At 39.5% G+C, this 24,557-nt stretch overlaps 1 protein-coding gene across 1 annotated transcript in view; it reads left to right on the top strand.

Moving 5' to 3' along the window:
• chd1 (chromodomain helicase DNA binding protein 1) overlaps positions 1 to 24,557 on the top strand; it is a 122,532-nt gene that overhangs the window by 81,077 nt on the left and 16,898 nt on the right. Inside the window, exons 19-28 of the mRNA XM_072281322.1 lie at positions 1,490 to 1,639; positions 3,313 to 3,461; positions 6,768 to 6,864; positions 9,872 to 9,967; positions 11,931 to 12,098; positions 15,830 to 15,987; positions 16,834 to 16,875; positions 17,827 to 17,954; positions 20,743 to 20,881; positions 22,882 to 23,032. Coding sequence (XP_072137423.1) covers positions 1,490 to 1,639; positions 3,313 to 3,461; positions 6,768 to 6,864; positions 9,872 to 9,967; positions 11,931 to 12,098; positions 15,830 to 15,987; positions 16,834 to 16,875; positions 17,827 to 17,954; positions 20,743 to 20,881; positions 22,882 to 23,032 — 1,278 coding nt within the window. The remainder of the gene's footprint in view (positions 1 to 1,489; positions 1,640 to 3,312; positions 3,462 to 6,767; positions 6,865 to 9,871; positions 9,968 to 11,930; positions 12,099 to 15,829; positions 15,988 to 16,833; positions 16,876 to 17,826; positions 17,955 to 20,742; positions 20,882 to 22,881; positions 23,033 to 24,557) is intronic.

The following is a 24,557-nucleotide window of genomic DNA, read 5'->3' as shown; positions in this document are numbered from 1 at the left end:
TGATTCATTATACTTACAGGCCATTTGTCATCAAACAGTTTTTCCTTTATTAATAGAATCCTGCCACAGTTTCAACCATTGTTTTGAGATTAATTCTTTACCTCTGCTGCACTAATCTTGACAAGATCTTTTATCAGTAAATCTCTTACTGCTTCATAAAATTTTCAGAGGAATAGTTGAGGTCTAAATTAGAGACATTTGATTAAAATGAAAATTTTGTGGAAAAATAAATACATTGGATTCCAGTTAATTGGACCGTCAATAATTGGGGTAGTTGTTTATTTGGGATAACTCTTAAAGAACAAAAACTAAATTGAGAAAATGGCTGGATTCACTCCAGTTATTTGGGACAGTGTGCCGCTTAATTGGGCAGAAAACAGTTGCTGCACAGTTTCGAACCAGTGTCAGTCATTTGCACTTGCAAGGCTGTTAGATACTACACCATGCTTAGAGCGATCAGTTTTTAAGTAGCGTCAGTTGCTTGCGTTTGTGTTCAAAAAACAGTAATTTTTTATCACTGGTATTTGGCATGAAATAAGCAATAAGGCAATTCAGAACTGCCTTTGTGGTTTCAAGCATTCAGGCTTAGAGATGCCAGAAATGGCCAGGAGTGAAAATGTAATGATTTCACTACTTCAAACAAGTTAGGAATTATGAGGAAAATGAAGATTTGGAGGATGCAATCATTTAAAGCATTGTATGAAGGCATTCCACCCATTATCTGTGCAAGGTGTCTATGCTGATTTTGTTCATCTACGGTTAATCATAAGAATATGTCAGTTTTATAGTACTATAAAGATATTGGTAGTGTTCTAACTTATGTATTTCATTTAAATACATAAATTGTAAGGTAATTTGTAATTTTTTTAATGCCTTTTAACTATTTCCATGAAATTTTGGCTAATTGGGGAGCCCTCTAATTGGGCCAAAATGTATCTGTCCTGATGTGTCCAAATTAACTAGATTCCACAGTAATTGGCTACTCATTATATGGCTTTTCTTCTTGATTGTGCTAACAAAAAATGTAGAATATTAAATCCACCACAATACCCAGATAAACCAGCAGCTTTTATCACAGCCTTGCCATAGATGTTATATGTGAGAACAGTTACAGAATAAAACAAACATACATTTGCTGCTTGTTATTGATGGACTAAGGATCATTTTCAACTGCAATGTTTCTGAGGTTGTTCATAAAAATTATTTAAATATATTCTTAAAAGTTATTAAAGTCATCTTCACATTTTGTTTGTTATAGTTTTGGCATTGTAGAAGTCTGCATTCAAAGTTTTTGCACCCTGAGGAGGATTTGTTGACTTGCTCATTGTACAACAGTAGCGAGGGATAATGGATTAGAATACTGATCTAGTAGTAACTATATAAGTGAAGGGATATAGCAATGCATTTAACATTCTCCTGGGATTAGTAAGAATGAGGTATTGCAGTATTGTGAAGAATCTATTGTGAGATCTGCTCTTTATAAATACAGGACTTCTGCTTTCTGCTGTCGACCAGAGCAGGAGGATTAGGTATAAACTTGGCATCTGCTGACACTGTAGTTATTTTTGATTCGGACTGGAATCCGCAGAATGATTTACAGGCACAAGCAAGAGCTCATAGAATTGGTCAGAAAAAGCAGGTAACTATTTTCTAGCTACCAATGTAATATTATACTTTGAGAATGTGCGTGGTCAACGTTTGTTGTGGGGTGACAACCATATTGATACAATTTGTGAACTGCTTTCTCTCATGTACTCTAAATTCAAACAAATCGGTTTGAAATTTTAGAAATTTTGATAAACTTTTTTTTGCAGCTGCCACCTCTGTGATGATTTAAAAATCTGTGTTAGTCACATAATATATGGAAATGGTTGTTTGGCCCAACTATCTCTGCAAGTGTATGTGCGGAAGTTGAGCCACCTCCAAATCTTTGACGTGTCATTTATTTTAGCCTTTAAGGCGTCATCTGCTCTTTGTGTTAGCAAGTTGCACATCCTGATAAAGTAGTTCTTTCAATACTCCCAATGGGATTTCTTAGTGGCAACTTTCTTTGTTTAAATTTCCAATAAATTGGAAGTCCTCTGTTTGGTCACAACTTTCAAAAGAGAAAACACCCAGAATAATTATTCTTCCTTGAAATACCATCTAATTTCTGGTAATTTTCTTCTCAATGTACCCTCTTCACCCTCTGCAGGCCACTATGTGCTTTCCATAACTTATAAATTTTCAATTGTGTCCTTGTAGAAATAATCACTAAGCTTTGTTCTGCCTTTTTTAAAATAACCTTTGTAATCTGAAACTTCCATTGATTTGCTTGCCAATTGCAGTCCCATTCTTTAATTTTATTGATATCTACCTTTTGCTATTTGCAGTCCTTTTGCGTATTGACAATCCTCCCTCTTTGACATCTCCCTTCCTCTTCAAAAAAAATTCAGAAATTGCTATTTTGTTTCTGGAATCGAAAGCACTAAAAACGAATTGTGTAAAGCAGCAATCCCAGTACTGATTATTAGGGGGAATTATTCTCTACTCCTTTTGTTGTTGATTTGCTTTCCTGACTTAATGACAGGTAACAATCCTTTCTACCATCTAATCCTGCACTCCTTCCAAGATGTACCTAGATAATTTGCTTCTTGCCTACCTTCTGTTGAAAATAAACACCACAAGATTGGTCAAAGTTTACGGTTTTTTCTAGATGTTTCATTCTCTCTTTTAATAGGGATTCCATTGTTTTTTTTTCTTATTGCTATTATTAAGCAGCCTGGCCCACACTTCCCCGATATGTCTGACCACTTCTTAAGAACAGTGCTTGTTAGTTTTCTACCACTACTCTTGCACTACACCACCTTCTGATGAATTATTAAAATGTGTTTGCCTTTCTACCTCATAAATTATTTTAAGATGTAGGAATAAAATCCATCTGGGCCATGCATGTTATCTACTTTGATCCTGTTTCATTTATTTAATATATTCCTTTTTGTTCTTAATTGAACTACTTATTCATGCCCTCATCAATGTCCTGTACACTATTACTACCCCACCAATGAATACAGAAGCAAAGACGTGATTTAATTTTCTTGTCATTCCTTTATCATTGTCTGGTATTATCCAGTCCAATTCTCAATGTCATCATTCCCATTCTTTCTTCCTTTATGTCGAAAAATGTTTCAGATTGTTTGCTTCTGGATATTTGTAATTTCATAGTTCTAGTTTGCTATTTTAATTGCCCCCTTTTTGACCTCTTCTTTTATATGCTCAAAATGGATTCAAAATTAATTTGCAAAGAGATGATGGTTGAGGTTTATCTTTCAGGTTAATATTTATCGGCTAGTTACAAAGGGAACAGTAGAGGAAGAGATAATTGAAAGGGCAAAGAAGAAGATGGTGCTGGATCACCTTGTTATACAGAGAATGGATACAACGGGGAAAACTGTGCTGCACACTGGTTCCAATCCTACAAAGTACGTAGCAGTATCTTCATTATATGTGTAATTTTTCATATGCAAAATTTCTTTTTAAAATTGTTAAATCTCTTGTACACATTGCTCTTTTGGTGTTCCATTAATATGCCTCAGCTTCTGACAAAGCCCAGATAAAGGGTGAGGTTTCCCAATTGGGCAGAATCTCACATCTGCTTCCCAATCCTTGTCTATCCTTTTCAGTTTGTTTGGGTGAGTTGCAGAGTGGAATACCATGCTGGAACCAGATTTCCCAATTTTTAAATACAATTATTTTTTTGAAGCTATGTCAGTGTCCTAAACCAAAATGCTGCAGATGCTGGAAATATTCATCAGGTGCAGTCCCATTCTAGGGTGTAAGACAGGTCATAAGTTTGCCAGGTGAGTAGCCAGGAAGATAACAAAAGTGTAAACATTACCATAGGGTGAGAAAAAGACCAATGCATAACAGAAGGTTGATGTAAATGGCCTATAAATATATGAAACCACTAGGGGGAGAAATTGCCTGAAATGTAAAACACATAGTTGAAAGTGCTGTTTATCTGAACTAGTTAAATTCATTCACCTTCCCAAATTTAAAAAAAAGAGATAATATGCCTAATTGGGTTGGAGGGAGGGTGGCACAAAGGATTTTGTTTTTAGTTATTCAAGCTTATATGGTGTAAGAGAACAGTTATTTGGCATGATTTGGTAAGTTATTTTTGGGTCTGTGAACGCTCACAAAATTTTCCCATACAAATGAAAGGAAATACAATACTGTGCAAAGTCTTACACGTATATGTGGAGAGATGGCTAGGGTGCTTAAGACTTTTGCACAGTATTGTATTTGTCAATGTGGAACAGAGAGCGAGTTTGTGAATCTGGCAGGAGCAAAGGATGTTGGGAATGGTGAGGTTGGAACAATGTGGGACTGGTAGCTGAGAAGGAGTGCTAGGGGTGGGGATGGCATGGGTACAGACACATTCAACCTTGGGACTGACTAAATCATTTGATTCCATACAATTAGTTTATTGATCATTACAGAATGTCTCTGTGGTGCTTCCTGCTCCCTCCAATTCCCCTTTCCTTGCCCCTTTTCCACTCTATTGTGGACTAAGAGACCCATATCAAAATCAGATTTATCATCACTCATGTTTTTTTTGTGGCATCAGTCCAGTGCCATATGTAGAAGTACTATAGAACTATGCAACTTCTAAGACCAGGACCATGGGTGCTGATGTGTGTTAAATAAAGTGATCATCAGCCTGCATTTGATTTCCCAAATGGGAAACCGCATTGTGAGCAGTGACTGCAGTGCAGCCATTCATCGAATTTTAAGAGGCACACGTTTCTGGAAAGCATTTTGTTCAGCAAATTTTTAAATCAAAATGGCTGGAGCAAGAGCATTATGCGAGTTATTGGTACAGTGAAATCATATGGCAGAATTATAGTGAAAAATAGCTCTGGAAATCAAAAATAATGTACCCCAAATAGTCAGTGGCGTCATAGTGAAAATTGGTAAATGAAACATTTATAAGTTGAGTAATATTTGTGCAATAAATTGGAAAAAATACAAGTTAATTTGCTTCTTCTGGTTTTCTCTTTCATCTCTGCCAGGATAAACGACTTAAAGCATTAACTCTCTCATTTTTATGTTGCCTGATCTGCTGAGTGTTTCCAATATTTACTATTTTATTGTGCACTATTGATGCTTAAAGCATTTCGTCAACTGTCTTTGGAAAAAGATGGGAGACCAAAACCAAATGAAAATCCAAACCTCCCCTGCCCGACAGAAACACCTGCAGACTATTGAGTCTGCTTCTTTAATTAGCTGATCAAAAACAATACATATGTGCCATGTTGGGAGAGAAAAGTGCACAGCAGGATATTCAGCCATGTTGATCTAGGCACTTTTGGTTGTTTACTCTGTTCTTGGGATATTTGGAGGTTTATTGTCCAGGAGCAATTAAAAATAAATATAAGAAAGTTGTCTGGGGCGTTTAATATTTCTTTCTATTGTAGTAAACTACTTCAGGTATCCTAATTGCACAAAACACAGTGCTCAGGATTGAAAACTGCGTTGTCTTCCTTGTGCTTTAAGGTGGTAGACCATTCAGATGTCATCTAATTAGCTTTGTAAGCTGTCCAGCAAAAATAACTTGGTTTGAATATTACTTTGTTATATCCCATTGAAGAGCAAACTTCAAATAAACAGGCTTTCCTAAGGTCTCTCACAATTTATTTACAGGGCTTCGTTAAATGGTTGACAAGCTGGATAGTTTTTGGGTAGTAAAATCTATGAGTAAATTTGTATTTACTCACCAGAACAAAAGAGAGTTGTGTACCAAGAGATGTGAATTTACCAAGTAACTTTTCATGAGATTAGCTATACCATCACCATCTCCACCACCATTCAGTTCTGTGAAAACTAAGTGTGTCCATTTAATTTCTGATGTGACCCCAAACCACAGATTGACCATAAAGTATGGATTCCAAGGGATTTGTATAGACATTTTGATAATCGAGTGAGTAGTCCGAACTTAAATTATATTGATGGAGGAATATAAAGTATGGTGTCAGCATGATAAGAGGCATTTTTTGTCTCAAGTCCAGACAGGTAAAATGCATGAGCAATCTAGGAATTCTAGCCCCTCTGCACATAGTACTCTAAATTCTATTTTTAATTCCCCTTTTCACCACTAGAATTGCTTCTGATGCCATTGCTACTCTAGGCAGCAAAACACCCAGACCCTAACAATATGCTGTATTTAAAAAGGAATTTTCTAATGTCACTTTAATTGTTTTTTGCAATATTATATCATCTGTGACCTTGAAACCCTTTCCACCAGCACGCTGCTTTGATGTATTTTATGGCACCAAGTTTTCCTTTCATTTTCAAATTTGGAAATGCTCTTCTGTGCACTCAAATCATTAGGAAAGCTGTAGACCTAATATCACAAATATTGTAAGTTTACCAAGCTGTTTAATAATAATTTCAATTATTTAAAAATGTTTAAAAATTCAAAGGTACGAATAAAACAAATACCATGTTTTTTTTCTGTCAAAGCATTATCGTCTGTTAACAGTAATATTTAATGTAAATGCAAGTATGGGCTTGTGAAATTCAATTTTCTTGTGACCAGATATCATCCTTGTAGATGTAGTTAAATTCTTGTAGTAGTCATTTTCTCGTATCCGTGGAATTTTAGATTCCAAAGATGCTGAAGATTGTGTTCTGGAATTGTTTTATTTTCAGATAAATACAATGTGTTCACACATTGAATGTGATTAGTTACTCTGATTTTCTCAAAACATTTTTGATCATTCCAGTTCAACTCCATTTAATAAAGAAGAACTGGCAGCTATCTTGAAGTTTGGAGCCGAGGAGCTTTTCAAAGAACCAGAAGGAGAGGAGCAAGAACCACAGGTAGATAAATAGTTATAATGCCTTTCTAAGCTATTTGTGGACAATTCAATGGCCTTTGCAGCCACAACAGGATCTTTTGCAAGGTTGTCATAGATTCATGACGGCATTTGATCCACAGCCAGATCACCAGTATACCATTTCAGAGGCTTTAGTAATGGTCAGTCAGTTCTTTCAGAACTTTTTCCCAGGAGGATGGTGTCATCAGTGCTGAGAAGGATGATGTAAATGTTTAATTAATCGTACTATTTTAAGCATATTACAGTAGTTCTCTATGATCAGCAGTAACTCTAGTTAGCAACACACATAAAAGTTGCTGGTGAACGCAGCAGGCCAGGCAGCATCTCTAGGAAGAGGTGCAGTCGACGTTTCAGGCCAAGACCCTTCGTCAGACCTGAAGACTTCGTCGACTGCACCTCTTCCTAGAGATGCTGCCTGGCCTGCTGCGTTCACCAGCAACTTTTATGTGTGTTGCTTGAATTTCCAGCATCTGCAGAATTCCTGTTGTTTGACTCTAGTTAGCAAACTTGATTGCTTTTGAGCTCTGTCAGACCTCTCATCCAGTATTCTATTTCGGTCTGAATTTTTTTTTTGATTGTAATCATAAACTTGGCTCTGCTGAGTTGATGACTTGTTCCTTGAAAATACTGACTTCAGGGTGGGGTTTTTAATCAGTTCTGTCCTGGTATCCAATGATTACTGGGTCACTGTGGAATCTAGAGCAAATTTAGTCATCTTCAATGTCATCAGAGAATGTTTCTTTACCATCTGCCTTTGGGGAGTTTTTCCTTCATAGGTCAGGCACAGCACTACCAAGCCACAGACACAAAATGCTAGAGGCCAGGCAGCATCTACGGAAAAGAGTACAATTGACATTTCAGCAGGACTGGAGGAAAAAAAGATGAGGAGTCAGATTTGGGAGGGGAGGGAGAAACACAAGGTGATAGGTGAAACTGGGAGGGGGGAGGGGGTATAGTAAAGAGCTGGGAAGTTGATTGGTGAAAGAGATACAGGGCTGGAGAAGGGGGAATCGGATAGACTAAAGGCCATGGAGGGAAGAAAAGTGGGAGGAGCACCAGAGGGAGGTGATTGGCAGGTAAGGAGATAAGGTGAGAGAGGGAAAAGGGGATGGGGAATGATGTAGGGGGAGGGAGTGGCCATTACTGGAAGTTAGAGAAGTTCATGCCATCAGGTTGTAGGCTACTCAGACGGAATATAAGGTGTGCCTCCAACCTGAGTTTGGCTTCATCATGACAGTAGAGGAGGCCATGGATTGACATGTCGGAGTGGAAATGGGAAGTGGAATTACAATGGGTGGCTACTAGGTGACCCTGCTTTTTCTGGCAGGCAGAGCATAGGTGCTCAACGAAGCAGTCTCCTAATCTATGTTGGGACTCACCGATATATAGGAGGCCACACTGGGAGCATGGGATACAGTAGATGGCTCCAACAGACTCTCAGGTGAAGTGTCACCTCACCTGGAAGGACTGTTTGGGGCCCTGAATGGTAGTGAGGGAGGAGGTGTAGGGGCAGGTTTAGCACTTGTTCCACTTGCAGGGATAAATATCAGGAGGGAGATGGGCGGGGGGGAACAAATGGACAAGGGAGTCATGTAGGGAGCAATCCCTGCGGAAAGCAGAAAATGGGCAGAAGGGAAAAGTTTGCTTGGTGGTGGGATCCCGTTGGAGGCAGTGGAAGTTTTGCAGAATCGTGCTAGATGTGGAGGCTGGTGGGGTGTTAGGTGGACAAGAGGAACTCTATCCCTAGTGGGGTGGGAGGAGGATGGGGTGAGGGCAGACGTGCTCAAAATGGAAGAGATATGGTTGGGATACATGCAGATTTTCTCTCGCTTGTGATTGGATAAACTACCACTTGTGACCATTGCAGTGAGACTATTCTCCTTTTAAGAAAAGTTTTCTAGGTGCAGGAAATTTAGATGCCAAACTCAGACAGTAATGAAGTTTGCCATGTGCTTGATGTAAAAGGTGTTGGACTCCCAATAAAAGATTTGCAATTTATAGTTGCCAGTGAATGAAGATTTGGATTAAAGGTGTTTATTCAGATGCTTACAGACATCAGTGGTAGATATCAGTAGTGTGAGAGGAAGATATTCATAAGAGGTCTGTTTAAAACAGAGTCTTGAAGTTGCTTGATCTGATGAGGCATGTGTTACTAGAGCAGTACATTTGGATTAGATGCTTTTGGAAGACTGGCAATGTTGAACCTTGTAGATAAATGATCGAATAATTGGTAACTAATAAACCCACTTACCAGAAAATTTACCTCCTCTTATCAGTTCTTGAGACTTTAAGTTGCCTTGAGCATTAAATTCTTATCCACATGCAGTGAGAAGGTAAATGCTTATAGTGAAATCAATGTAGAAGAAAGTCTGGCTCAAATTTCAAACTATGATTAGATTCTTATTTATTTGAGGTAAAATTAAGCAGAAGTTTAAGGAGTTATTTTAGGATTTCATTGGAACCACACTTGTTTCCTCTCCAGTATCTTAAAGCTGTTTTAATCTGCCTCAATATTTCCATTGTAAGATTTGTAGGGATATTGAATGAAGATTAATGTCTCAAGATAGTTAAGGATATACAAACTCTTGGGTTTACAGGCGGGTACGGGTAATGTTTCAATGACAAACTCTGTCATCTTTCATCAGGGATGATGCTTGGGATCTCGCTCTAAGTCAGAACTGGAATTTGATTGTAAACAAGCTGGTACAGCAGAAACTTCATTGGATGATGACTAACCAGTCGGGAGGGATGGATAACTGGGGTATAAATACCTGGCCAGCATCATCCCTGATGAAGATTGCAGAGTTTGTCATAGAAACGTCAGTTACAATCAATACCCTGTACTGGGTGGAAGCCCGAGAAGAGTTTATTTATCATATGCACTGGGAAAGCACCAGTCTTTTTTTTTAAAGTTTAGGACATATTATTGAAATATAATATACAGAATGAACACATTATGAACAATTATTATAGGCAAATTTTAATTGCAGGAAATGGATATTGATGAAATCCTTTGTCGTGCTGAAACCCATGAGAATGAACAGGGGCCTACCACTGTTGGGGAGGAGCTGCTATCCCAGTTCAAGGTACTGAGGAGCTTTTATTATTACATTCACCTGCACTTGCTGACCTGTGCATTTTGAAATTTATTTAGTACCTGTCTGATAGAGATTTATTCATGAAATGAGATCACCCGACCAAAACAGTAAAGCAAAAATTACTTTGGCATTTCCTACCAGGTATAACTGAGTATTATAAATGTAATTAACTGCAAAAGATTTAGCCAGGATTTATTTCTTTAACAAGCAAACTCTGCATATGTTGGACATCTGAAATAAAAACAGTAGATGTTGAAGATACTCAGCAGGTCAGGCAACATCACTGGAGAGAGTAATGGAGTAAATGCTTTGGGTCAATGACCTTCCATGAGAATAAGAACATGTTGGAAATCAAACATGTTTTCAATTGTACAGAGATGGGAAGGGTAGAGAAAGCAAAAAGAATGTCTGTGATTGAGTGTAGACCAACAGAGACTAGTGCAAATGGTGTTCATGCCAGCTGAGAGAGGGTTCTTAATCACAGAAGGGATGAAAGTAGATAAATGAGAACAGGAGAAGTAAGTGTTGCTGAAACCATCATACTTGAAGCACTGTTGATGGAAATGTGAACTAAAAGGAAATTCTCCTCCCCACCAGCAAAAAATGAAAGCGCACCCACTACCAGCACTCAAGCGTGAGCTAAGCAATAGCAAAGACACAGACTTGCAGCTACCCCAAAGGCTACATTGCACTCGCAGTTACTGAGGGAATCTGCTTAGTAATATGCTTAAATTCAGTGGGTCATCAAGTCTGATCTGAGGTTGTAGGCAGAAGAGAATGGAGCGCCGGCCGGGCGACACCGGAGGGCAGTGCGCGACTGTCAGCAAGCAGGCAAGAAGGCGGACCGACCCGGAGCGCGCCTGCTCCCCCACCGCTGGCGGGTGAGAAGGGCAGGTGCCAGGCAGCCGCGCCTCACGCAAATGACATTAATAAATGCAGGAAAACAAGCAGGAATTGCCTGTCTATGCTTACAAGAGCACACCAACATGTGAGCAGATCTAGCGTAACCAAAACAACGCGCAGCAGATTGGTACGGTGGCCCGGAAAATTTGAAATTACAGTTGCGCGGAAAATTTGTAATCCGTGCAGATTACCGAAGGAACCGGATTACAGGTAGTAGGACAAGTGAATGTTCACCTGTATTAGTATTGGTCAGTTCTAATGCAAAGTTGTCAACTAGTACCATTTCACTTTTCTTTTCCAGGGGTTCCCAACCAGATGTCTATGGACCCCTTGCTTAATGGTATTGGTCCATGGCATAAAAAAGATTGTGAACCCCCTGATTTACACAGTTGCTCATGGTCATTACCACTATTTTCTTGTATTTCATATATTTGATGAAACTATCAATCCTGTTTTGTAACTAGCATTAACTCACAGTTCCAGATTTTTCTACCTCCTCCTCTTCCCTATCTTCTTTCATCTATTTAAATCTACTTTAACCTGATGGGTTACAAATAACAAGCTTCGACCACACTTCCTCAGCTGGCCCTCTCTCCTTCCTCTCTTTCCCCATTCCCCATACTGGCCCCCATCTTGCCCCTTCTCCTCACCTGCCTAGTACCTCCCTCTGGTGCCCCTCCTCCTTAGCTTTCTCCCATGGTCCACCCTCCTTTAATATCAGATTCCTTCTTCAGCCCTTTACCTCTTTCACTGATCACCTTCCAGCTCACTTATCACCAGCCAGCTTGTACTCCTTTCTCTTCCCCCACCTTCTTATTCTACCTAGTCTTTCCCTTTTCTAGTCTTGATGAAGAGTCTCAGCCTAAAACATTGACACCATATTCCTCTCTACAGATGTTGCCTGACTTGCTGAGTTCCTTCAGCATTTTGTGTGTTGCCATCAACAGTTACTGTTACCTTACTGCACACCCCCCCCCCCCCCCAGCTTATTTTTAATTATTATATGCTCTTGTACAAGGTTTTCTGGAGATTACTTTTCTCACCATAGGTGGCAAACTTTTCAACAATGGATGATGACCTTGAGCCTCAGCGCAATAACAGGGACTGGGATGACATCATTCCAGAAGCACAGCGAAGAAGGATGGAGGAAGAAGAAAGACAGAAAGAACTTGAAGAGATCTACTTGCTTCCTCGAATGCGCAATTGTGCCAAACAGGTATATTCAATTTAAATTTCTAATCTAATAAAAGAAATCAAACTCTTCATAGCACATTACATCCCACAAGGTTGACTATTTGAGATTGTATACAGGAGGCTAAGTAATTTATTGTTATCCTGTTGGTTACATGGTGTGAATAATGCTCAGTGCCTAATCTCTTCTGAAAGATGGAAGAATATCATATGTAAACATTACATAGACTAACAGGTTTTCCACCTTGGAGTAAAATGAGTGTAGATATAACTAATAAAGCATTTTCAACGTCTTATCTTACTCATCCAAAGGATCTTTGGGTGCAGAAATGTCGGTAAATGTTCTTGGTTTAATTTAATAGGCTATCATTTTCATTCTTAACTGGACCAATCCTGCATAGAATCGTATAATGGTATGACGCAGAAGGACATCAATTGCATCTCTTCAGTGAGCTTTTCTAATTAGTCCCATTCCCCTGTTCCATTTTTATAGCCCTACAGACATTTAATCATATATAAATATTCATGTTTATCTAATGCTCTTGAATATTATTATTGAATTTGCCCGTAGCATACTTCCAAGCAGTTCTTTCCAGCAAAGAATTGTAAAAAGTGTAGTTTAGTTTTTTTCCTGTTGGCTCTTATTCTTTTGTAATTTACCATAAACCTGTAATCTCTACCAACTCATGAAATACTGGGAATATTTACTTACTGTATCAAATGTGATACGACTTCTGAATCATGGAGAAGTCTTATTTTCTGTCATCTCTTCACATAGTATGAATCATGATATCAATCTGGTAAGTCTTCTGTGTATTCCTTCAAGCCATGGTCATTCTTTCTAAAGTTTACTGTAGCACTTCCAAATTTCATCTGTAATTTGCCCACCTATTTTAAGTTTGTGTTACTATCCTGCTCACCATTGATGTTTCTGTGGTTTATCCCTGAGACTTCAAAATTATGCCCTATATACCATCGCCTGGGCTGTGCGCATCATAAAGAGGATTGGGCTTAACGATTACCCTGGCTGACACACCTATACACAACTGTGTGGGAAAGCAACTGTCACTTCTACTGTTCCTTTTCTTCAGCTTTCTTTTACTTGTGCCTCACTGCCCCTTTCATACAGTCTTCAATTTTGTTAGCAAGCTTGAAATATGTTACTTTTTTAAACATTTTAGTGATTGGAGGAATGTGTAGGAGGGGCTGTCAGGTGTAGTTTTTTTTGCACAGTGGTATATGTGAAACGCCTTGTCAGGAGTGGTAGAGGCCGACATATTAGGGACATTTAAGAGACACTTACTGTCTGAGGCTCGCACATAGATGAAAGAAAAATTGGAGGGCCATGTGGTAGGGAGGGATTAGATTGATTGTCAAGTTGGTGAAAAGGTCAGCACAACATTGTGGTCTGAAGTCTTTGCAATGTGCTGTACTATTTTGTTCTATTTTGAAAGTCCATATCCACAAGTTTCACCCTTTGAACCTTCTCATGAAAAACCTCCTCGCTCATCATGAAATTCAAATTAATCAAGCGCAATTTGTTTTTTTAAAACCTATTCTGCATTTACTTCACTTTGTAAATCTCTTTCCAAGTGACTTCTCCCGTGATTTTTCTTTCTCGAAGAGTTAAATGACAGTCTTGTGAAATATATTTCATTTAATTTATTTGTGGTAATTATTACTTTGTGTTGTGTGTGAGTTATATGAATTGTTTGTGCATTTTGGTCCAGAGGAATTGTTTCATTGGGTGATATACATGTATACGGTTGAATGACAAGCTTGTATTTGAGCATTTGCAGTCACTGACTTCATCAAAAAAACCCACAAAACTGCAGTGAAAGAAACGATAACCCAGCAGGAAACTAGCTAATACTTGATAATTTGAAGTTCTTCACAACTTGCCCATTCTTTTGAAGTGCTCTGTTGGAACCTTACTCAGGAATGACGATGCTCCCAATTCAATGCCACCTTCAACCCAAAGTTTATCAGAATATACTGCTTGTTAAAATAGCAGTGCTGGTTAGGATGTAAATCCACTGTTGCTAGTTAACATACCTACTGCAAGAGTGTGATGCCGTTTCTTGGGAAAAACAGAAAATCTTGGAAATATTCTGCAGCTCGGGCAGCTATAATAAGATGGTAAAGCAGTTGTCTTTGGAACATGAATGCTTTTAAAAGAAATAGTTTTCAAACACAAGAAAAAGTGGAAGAGAGGAAATAGGTGCACTTTGAGATAAAGGTGGCTTTTTCAAGTTGGGTCATAGATCAGTCATGTTCTCAGTAGCATTTGAAGAAGTTTGAGAGATTAATTAGCCAACTCTGTTCCCAAAGGTTTCCTTAAAATTGCTGATGATTTTCTGTACACATTAGTTTGTGGTGATTATTTTTACCACTAGATGGCACCATTTCCCAGGAACAATGGCAGATAGACAGAAACTGATCAGGGTGATGTAATAGAATTGAACATCTGAACTGGTATGCAACCAATGTATACCATTTGTATATGTACATTTTTTTTGTAGGAGCGTCTTCTCAGTACAGTAAGTTCTCAAAAATGAAATTTTATGATTACACCACATTGTAGTCATCTTAGATCTGAAAAGTGTATTGCAGGAGCATATAATGCACTGTAATCTTCATTCCTTTCATCAATAATTCATACAGTCATAAACAAGCCATACACAAGACGTTCCCTGTGGCTTATTTGTAAAGTGGAAAACAATGCTAATGTTTTATTACAAATGCTGCATATTTTCAGGGCTGCAATTTATTATTCATATTTAGTAAAGTTGCATGAAACATTTAATTTTATCAAGAGTTCCTGTTGTCTTCACTTACCATCCCATGTGCCTCCACATCCAGCACATCATTCTTTGCAACTTCTGCCACTTTCAATGGGATCCCATCACCAAACACATCTTTACCTTCCCCCACCCCCCAGTCACTGCTTTCTTCAGGGATCATTCCCTCCGTGATCCCTTGTCCATTCGTCCCTCCAAACTAATCTCCCTCTGGCTGCATATCCACACAAGTGATAGAATGCTGTACCTCTTGATGTACCTCCTCCCTGGCCTCCATTTAGAATCTCAGACTGTCCTTGCAGGTGAAGCCACACCACATAGGAATCTGTTGGGGTCACCTTTTGTATCTGGTGCTCCTGATGTGGCCTCTTCTACATCGGTGAGACCCAACAGAAATTGGGGGACACTTCGTCGAGCACCTCCGCTCCATTCACCAGAAACAGAATTTCCCAGTAGCCAACCATTTTAATTCCTATCACCATTCCTGTTCTGACATGTCAATCTGCGATGTGACCACCCTCTGGGTGGTGGAGCAATGGTTCATATTCCGTCTAGGTTATGTCCAACCTGATGGCATAATTCCCTTCCCTTTCTCTCTTCTGTTCCCCACTCTGGCCTCTTACCTCTTCCCACCTTCCTAGGCCTCTCTCCTTTCCTTTGTCCTAAAGACTCTCTTACAGATTTATTCCTCTCCAACCCTTTATCTTTCCCACCCACCTGTCTTCATCTATCTTCTAGCTACCCTCCTCCTCCCCCACCTTTTTATTCTGTCTCCTTCCTCCTTCCTTTCCAGTCCAGAAGAAGGGTCTCAGCCCAAAATGTTGATTGTTCATTTCCATGGATGCCACTTGACCTGCTGATTTCCTCCAGCATTTTGTGTGTTGCTGTGGATTTCCTGCAACTGCAGAGTTTCTTGTGTTTTTGAATTTTATTTGTGCTGTTTTTTCTACTTCAGATAAGCTTTAATGGAAGTGAAGGAAGGCGAAGAAGAAGACGGTCTTCAGAGTCTGACAGTGACTCAATTTCTGAAGGGAAGCGACCTAAAAAACGTGGAAGACCTCGGACAATTCCTCGTGAAAATATTAAAGGGTTTAGTGATGCTGAGATTCGAAGGTATGCTTTAAATATAGATCAGACTGGTCAGCACAATAAAAATGTTTACTTGTAACCACAAAACTCCAAAGATTTCATAATGAAATATTTATGGTTTGGAGGCTTGCTCAAGTAAACATCTATATTTAATGTACAACAAATGATTTGTCATGTGTGCAGCATCTCATTTTGTTAAAGGATGTGTGGTCTAAATAACCTGAAAAATAAAAGAACATCTAATTTTTTCCTGAACCAACAATTAAATACTGAATTGGCTTTTGGCTATGTTGGACTAAAGGGAAAATTTTCTCGTAACAGATATTACATTGTGAAATGACAGCTAGCATATGCTATTTCAGCGCCAGTGACCCAGGTTCAATTCTGCCAGTGTCTGTAAGGAGTTTGTACGTTCTACTCATGATTTTCCTCTGGGTGCTCCAGTTCCCTCCCACATTCCAAAGAAATATGGGTTCGTAGGTTAATTGATCACATGGGTGTAATTAGGTGCCTTAAGCTCAATGGGCTGATAGGACCTGTTACTGTTCTGTACCTCTAAAATAAAACTTAACAAACTAAAAATATATATAAATTAGTGAGTGAATGTTGAAAAATCACTCCTTCAGTACACCTGCAACTCAAAATTGGATTGTGAAGGCTGGTATAAGCACATTTGAATTAAATTCTTATTACCTTGAATGGTAATGACATTGTGGGTGAGCTACGATTATATGCAATAGCATCACATGAAGCACAGTTTAAGAAGTGCTTTGTACCCATTTGGTTTTTTGTCTTGAAATGTTGATGGTTAAGCATTGATTCACTTTTAATGCATTGTCAGTTTAGTGAATGCTGCTTTGTATTTGTTAGGTTTATCAAGAGTTACAAGAAGTTTGGTGGACCTCTGGATAGGTATGCTACCAGTTACTGTTCAATTTAAACTAGAAAATATAGTTAAACCATGTTATATTTGAAATGCATTGCTCATGACTTCTATTAGCAGAGTATTGGTAAAATATTGTTAAAACAACACACATCAAAGTTGCTGGTGAACGCAGCAGGCCAGGCAGCATCTCTAGGAAGAGATGCAGTTGACGTTTCAGGCCGAGACCCTTCGTCAGGACTAACTGAAGGAAGAGTGAGTAAGGGATTTGAAAGTTGGAGGGGGAGGGGGAGATCCAAAATGATAGGAGAAGACAGGAGGGGGAGGGATGGAGCCAAGAGCTGGACAGGTGATTGGCAAAAGGGATACGAGAGGATCATGGGACAGGAGGTCCGGGAAGAAAGACGGGGGTGGGGGGGACCCAGAGGATGGGCAAGAGGTATATTCAGAGGGACAGAGGGAGAAAAAGGAGAGTGAGAGAAAGAATGTGTGTAAAAATAAGTAACAGATGGGGTACGAGGGGGAGGTGGGGCCTTAGCGGAAGTTAGAGAAGTCGATGTTCATGCCATCAGGTTGGAGGCTACCCAGACAGAATATAAGGTGTTGTTCCTCCAACCTGAGTGTGGCTTCATCACCTGTCCTTTCTTCCCGGACCACCTGTCCCATGATCCTCTCGTATCCCTTTTGCCTATTACCTGTCCAGCTCTTGGCTCCATCCCTCCCCCTCCTGTCTTCTCCTGTCATTTTGGATCTCCCCCTCCCCCTCCCCCTTTCAAATCCCTTACTCACTCTTCCTTCAGTTAGTCCTGACGAAGGGTGTCTGCCTGAAACGTCGACTGTACCTCTTCCTAGAGATGCTGCCTGGCCTGCTGCGTTCACCAGCAACTTTTATGTGTGTTGCTTGAATTTCCAGCATCTGCAGAATTCCTGTTGTTATTGTTAAAGCTATTGTTTTTAACATATTGGATCCGTTACCATAGATTGGAAGCAATTGCTCGTGATGCTGAACTGGTGGATAAGTCAGAAGTCGACCTCAGGAGATTGGGAGAGATGGTGCATAATGGTTGCATTAAGGCTCTACGAGAGTCCACTGGGCAGGAGAAAACGGGTGTGTACATTTCCTATTTTCCAACTTATGTGAGTAGGATCGTGAACCATTATAGCAAACCCTGCTGTGGATTTAAGTTAAATGATCATGGGTATAAGTCTCGCTGTAAAACTAGTTCAGAATACATATAATGGCACTAGAAAGTTTATGAACCCTTTAGAATTTTCTATATTTCTGCGTAAATATGACCTATAATGTGATCAGATATTCACACAAGTCCTTAAACTAGAAGAGAGAACCGGATTAAATATATAAATCAAAAAAATTACACTTCATTTATTTATTGAGAAAAATTATCCAATATTACACGTATTTGTTGGAAGAAGTATGTGAACCTCTAGGATCACCATTCATTTAATGGGGAAATTAGAGTTAGGTGTTTCAATCAATGGGATGAGTGTGGGAGGCCCTTCCCTATTTGAAGAACATAAACCTGGGTCTTCACTATCAGAATCTAATCTTCGCCACACAGGTTTTTGGAAGTGTGCCATGCCTCGATCAAAGGAGATTTCCGAGGACCTCAGAAAAAAAAATGTTGTTGATGCTCTGCAGGCTGGAAAAGGATACAAAACCATTTCTAAAGAGTTTGGGCCCCACCAATCCAGGTCAGGCAGATGGTGTACAAATGGAGCATATTCAACACAATTGTTACTCTCACCAGGAGTGGTTGACCATCAAAAATCACTCCCAAGAACAAGGCGTTAAATATTCCAGGAGGTCACAAAGTACCCCAGGGTAACATCTAAGGAGCTACAGGCCTCTCTTGCATTGGCTATTGTCAGTGTCAATGAGTCTACCATCAAGCAAACACTAAACAACAGTAGCGTGCATTGCAGTATTGCAAGGAGAAAACTACTATCTCTAAGAAGAACATTGCTGCCTGTCTAGAGCGTGCTAAAGACCATGTGGATAAGCCAGAAGGCTGTTAGGAGAATGTTCTGTGGAGTGGATGAGTCCAAAATAGACCTTTTTGGTTTAAATGAGAAGCATTATATTTGGTGAAAAGTAAACACAGCATTCCAACACAAGAACTGCATCCCATCTGTGATGGCAGTGTCGTGGTTTCGGTCTGCTTTGCTGACTTGGGACCAGGACAGCTTGCCATCATTGATGGAACAATGAATTCTGAATTGTGCCAGCAAACTCTACAGGAAAATGTCAGGGTATCCAGCCCTGAACTGAAACTGGGAGAAAGTGGGTGATGCAGCGAGACAATGGCCCTAAACACACAAGTCAGTCTAGCAAAGAATGGTTAAAGCAGAAGTATCATGTTTTTGAATGGCCAAGTTAAAGTCCTGATCATAACCCTATTGTGGAAGGACCTGAAGCAAACAGTTCATGCAAGGAAGCCCACCAACATCCCAGAGTTGAAGCAGTTTTGTAAGGAGGAATGGCCCAAATTCCTCTGAACGGATGTGCAGGACTGATCAACAGATACCAAAAAAGTTGGTTGCATTTATTACAGTACAAGAGGGTCATACCAGCTACTGAAAGCAAAGGCTCACATACGTTTCCAACAAATACATTTAATATTGGATCATTTTTCTCATTAAATAAATATAATGCTTTTGTGTTATTTATTTAATTGCATTCTCTTATTCTAGTTTTAGGATGCGTGAGGATCCGATCACATTTTAGGTCGAATTTTTTCAGAAATAGGGAGAATTCTAAAGGGTTCGTAAACTTTCTAGCACCTCTGTAGTTTTAAGGGAGTACTCCCTGCTTTTTGTACTCGCGCTATATGGCGTAAAGCTGGCTCAATTTGAAGAACTGAAGGAAAGTTATCTGAAGTTTTGGCTATATTTTTCTCTGAATCCGCGACTAACGTTGATGAAGCATGTTTAGCTGCTTTTGTCACAATGCTGTAAGTACTTTGCTGCCTTGATTACCAAATAGAGATAGGAACTGCACCTCCAAAATTATTTTGTTAGTTATAAAAACCTTTGGAAATATTGAGTTTTATGAAAGATACTTTATACAAGTCAATCTTCTTCCTCATTATTGTTGGGAACACTGCGAATGAGGAAAAATGGTTACTGAATACGTACTAATTATTGCTCACTGAACTCCCTTTCTCTACATGTTGTCTGTTGTGATAAATGCACAAATGTTGTATGGTATTTTTGCCTTGGATTTTTTTAAAACTTTAATTCAATGCTGCTTTGGGCTTAATTCTTACCTAAATTTTATTTTTCGCATTTTTCAATGACTTTTACCTTTTCCAGTAAAGTCCAGTGCAAGCTCCTCAAATTAATGGGAAGTTAGTTTTGCAAAATGTGAAATAGAAAGAGTTTTCTAGTAGCTTGGAGAGGTCTGGATATGGGCTTCTCCTGCATTCTGTTGGTAAGAAGTACCATCTAACTCATTAACAGAGAACTCCTACTGATGTTCAGTAAACATTGTGTATGCATACAACCTAGCTGTGTTTTGTAAAGAATTTCTGATAGTTCCTGTTTTTTTTCTCTCTCTCTGTTCTCTTGAATGTCAAAGGTAGTTGTTTTACACAGTGAGTGGCAAGTGTATAGAATGTACTGAGGAGAGTGGTAGTCGGGGCAGACACACTAAGGTAGTTTAAGATTGGCACATGGATGAAACAAAAATGGATGGCTCTGTGGGAGGGAAGGTTTAGACTGATCTTGAAGTAGGTTAAAGGGTTGGCACAACATTATAGGCCGAAGACCCTGTGCTGTACTGTTCTGTGTTCTTCCCCATCTGATTTAACAAATGCATTAACCACTTGGTTAGTATATTTGCCTTTACAACATCTGAAATTTTGATTTTGCAACAGCTGCCAGGCGTGGTAAGGTGAAAGGTCCTACGTTCCGCATCTCAGGTGTTCAGGTGAATGCTAAACTCGTCATTGCACATGAAGAGGAGCTTGCACCTTTGCACAAATCTATTCCTCCAGATCCAGAGGATAGGAAGAAGTAAGAATTTTATTATTTAATCCATGACTTAAATAACTGTTTTATTGTCTTCATTGTGTTATGCTTTATGTTCCTAAGCAGCTTTGATATACACCAAATATTGAAGCTTACAAAATAGATCCCCAGGCAATATGCCTGGTTGGTAATACCTTGAGGAAAAGTTGATTTTTTATTAAAAAAAAAGGTTGTTGCTGGCTGGTTTATTTCATGATTTGGTGTCAATTCCATTAACTACTTAAAAGGAATGACGGATGTTGGTTTCATTGAATTAATATTTTAGTATCACTATCAGTAGAGGAAGCTTGAGAGATCTCAGACTCAAAGGAAGTTACAGCTCAAAGGAGGTTATTTTGTCCCTTGTACCCTTATGAAAGACTTTTCCATTACCTCTTGTCTGTTTCCATAATCTAGCTCTTTGCTCAAAGGCCTTTACATTGTAAACTTAATGCTCAGTCAGTTTTTTTTTTAACACATTGCAGATTTACACTTCACCTGCCATTCTAGTAATTATTCTGGACCTTGCACTGCTTGTTGGATGCAGACATTTTCCTTTGCTGTCCTCCAATTACTTAACCCATTTTCTTCAGTTTTGGATCTGTACTCAGTACCGGACTTCGGGACGAAAGGTCCCGAGTTTGAATCTAGCCGGCTGCCCTGCACACTTACCATCCGTGCTGGGTTACGAGCTGGTAATCTCTTTGGAAACTCACCTGGCAGAAGGCAATGGCAAACCACTGCTGTAACTTGCCTCGTACGCGGTTCCCCACTATGACAGAGAGGCGTGGAGGGAAATCGTCTGCTAACCGGAGAAACTCTGGATGCGACGTAACTTCCCTTTTTTTTTACTGGAAATTAGTCTGTCCTGTTCAGCTCAATTATATGTCTCATAATTTTTGACATCTTTATTAAATCTCCCTTCAGTTTCCTTTCTTCCAAAGCAAGGTACTTTAGCATAGTCAATCTTTCGGAATGTTCTCCATCCCTAACATTGTCTGCAGACCTTCTCTGCACTTATGTTGTGTTCCACAAACAAATAAAGGTAAATTTTTCTTGAACCTTCTTAACTAGCTTAATTTTATATCTCTAGCCTCAGAACATGTACTCTGTGATCCCTCTGGTCCCCTAGCTGTATGGTATGCTTGCTGTTAATATATAATAATATATAATTTTGACCTATTTGCCTTTCCAGAATGCATCTACTCATTCTTTACTGTATTGGATTCCAATAACACTAAGAATTTAAGTGTCTTCTGGAAACTTGCTGAAAGCCACTTCACTTGTATCCAAATCATTGCTATATACCATAAAAGTAAGGAACTAACATTATTCTCTGTGGAACTCCAGGGATGTACAGTTTTCTAGTCACTAAGACTTGCTCAGCCAGTACTTCTAAATCATACTTGCATTGAAGATGCACTTTCTTTTGAATTGTACGGGCTATCAAACTGAAGGACCGTCATAAACACATGGACAGTGTAACTTTACGTACCACCAAAATATTCTCTGAAAAACCTTCATGCAGTTGCCTGACATATTAAGCAAGAAAGATACAAAGTGTTAACGTCTCTGCCCTCCGTCACTGCTTTACTGTGGATTAAAATCAAATTCTAGACATTTTAGCAATGGCAGTGTAGTTACATGTTTGAGAGAAGATTCGGAACTTTCTAGAGATCAGACAGATGCACACAGGAAAATGAATGTGTAGCAAAATAAGTCTGAAATATCTGTTATATTTAGTGATACTGCATTGAAAAGACTGAAATGCCCCTCGTCGCAACCCACGCACACGAAAAAGTTGTTTCTAGCTTTTGATGAACAGTAAAATACAGACCTGTTGCTTGTTACAATTCAAAAGTTTGGTACTGTACAGAGAACATTTTTTGTAAACAATCTTCGTAGTTGTTTAATTAGAATGTGGTTCACTTCTTAGTCTTCAGTAGTGGGACTTCAGTACAGTCTTTAAATGTACTGCTTTTAAATATAATTTGTTGCTACCACAGGTATACCATCCCATGTCATACTAAAGCTGCTCATTTTGATGTGGAGTGGAACAAAGAAGATGACTCCAATCTTTTAATAGGCATCTATGAATATGGATATGGCAGCTGGGAGATGATTAAAATGGACCCTGACCTCAATTTAACGCACAAGGTACAAGAACGTTCCTCAAATGGAAAACGGTAGAGATATTCACCAGGTCAGGTTGAGGAATGGTTGACATTATCGACCAGTGACCCTTACGTCTGTGGTGGGAAAGCTGTTAGAAAAGATTCTTAGAGATAGGATCTATGGACATTTAGAGAATCATGGTCTGATCAGGGACAGTCAGCATGGCTTTGTGAAGAGCAGATCTTGTCTAACAAGCCTGATAGATTTCTTTGAGCATGTGACCAGCCATATAGATGAGGGTAGTGCAGTGGATATGATCTACGTGGATTTTAGTAAGGCATTTGACAAGGTTCCACACGGTAGGCTTATTCAGAAAGTCAGAAGGCATGGGATCCAAGGAAGTTTGGCCAGGTGGATTCAGAATTGGCTTGCCTGCAGAAGGCAGAGGGTCATGGTGGAGGGAGTACATTCGGATTGGAGGGTTGTGACTAGTGGTGTCCCACAAGGATCTGTTCTGGGACCTCTACTTTTCGTGATTTTTATTAACAACCTGGATGTGGGGGTAGAAGGGTGGGTTGGCAAGTTTGCAGACGACACAAAGGTTGGTGGTGTGGATAGTGTAGAGGATTGTCGAAGATTGCAGAGAGACATTGATAGGATGCAGGAGTGGGCTGAGAAGTGGCAGATGGAGTTCAACCTGGGGAAGTGTGAGGTGGTACACTTTGGAAGGACAAACTCCAAGGCAGAGTACAAAGTAAATGGCAAGATACTTGGAAATGTGGAGGAGCAGAGGGATCTGGGGGTACATGTCCACAGATCCCTGAAAGTTGCCTCACAGGTAGATAGGGTAGTTAAGAAAGCTTATGGAGTGTTAGCTTTCATAAGTTGAGGGATAGAGTTTAAGAGTCTTGGGAAATGATGTAGCTCTATAAAACTCTGGTTAGGCCACACTTGGAGTACTGTGTCCAGTTCTGGTCGCCTCACTATAGGAAGGATGTGAAAGCATTGGAAAGGGTAGAGAGGAGATTTACCAGGATGCTGCCTAGTTTAGAAAGTATGCATTATGGTCAGAGATTAAGGGAGCTAGGGCTTTACTCTTTGGAGAGAAGGAGGATCAGAGGAGACCTGATAGAGGTGTACAAGATATTAAGAGGAATAGATAGAGTGGACAGCCAGCGCCTCTTCCCCAGGGCACCACTGCTGAATACAAGAGGACATGGCTTTAAGGTGAGGGGTGGGAAGTTCAAGGGGGATATTAGCGGAAGGTTTTTCACTCAGAGAGTGGTTGGTGCGTGGAATGCACTGGCTGAGTCAGTGGTGGAGGCAGATACACCAGTGAAATTTAAGAGTCTACTAGACAGGTATATGGGAGAATTTAAGGTGGGGGGTTATATGGAAGACAGAGTATAAGGGTCGGCACAACATCATGGGCTGAAGGGCCTGTACTGTTCTATGTTCAGATCTGTAACCCTTCACAATGTAAGAATATATTCATCAATTAAGATTGTGAGATACAAACACACTATATATGGAATATCTAAATAATTTGGCTTTCTTGTTACATAGA

The sequence above is a fragment of the Mobula birostris genome, chromosome 17 (genome assembly GCF_030028105.1).
Source record: "Mobula birostris isolate sMobBir1 chromosome 17, sMobBir1.hap1, whole genome shotgun sequence".
NCBI lineage: Eukaryota > Metazoa > Chordata > Chondrichthyes > Myliobatiformes > Myliobatidae > Mobula > Mobula birostris.
Note: the sequence above shows the minus strand (reverse complement) of the source record. Positions and strands in the feature narration are given on the sequence as shown.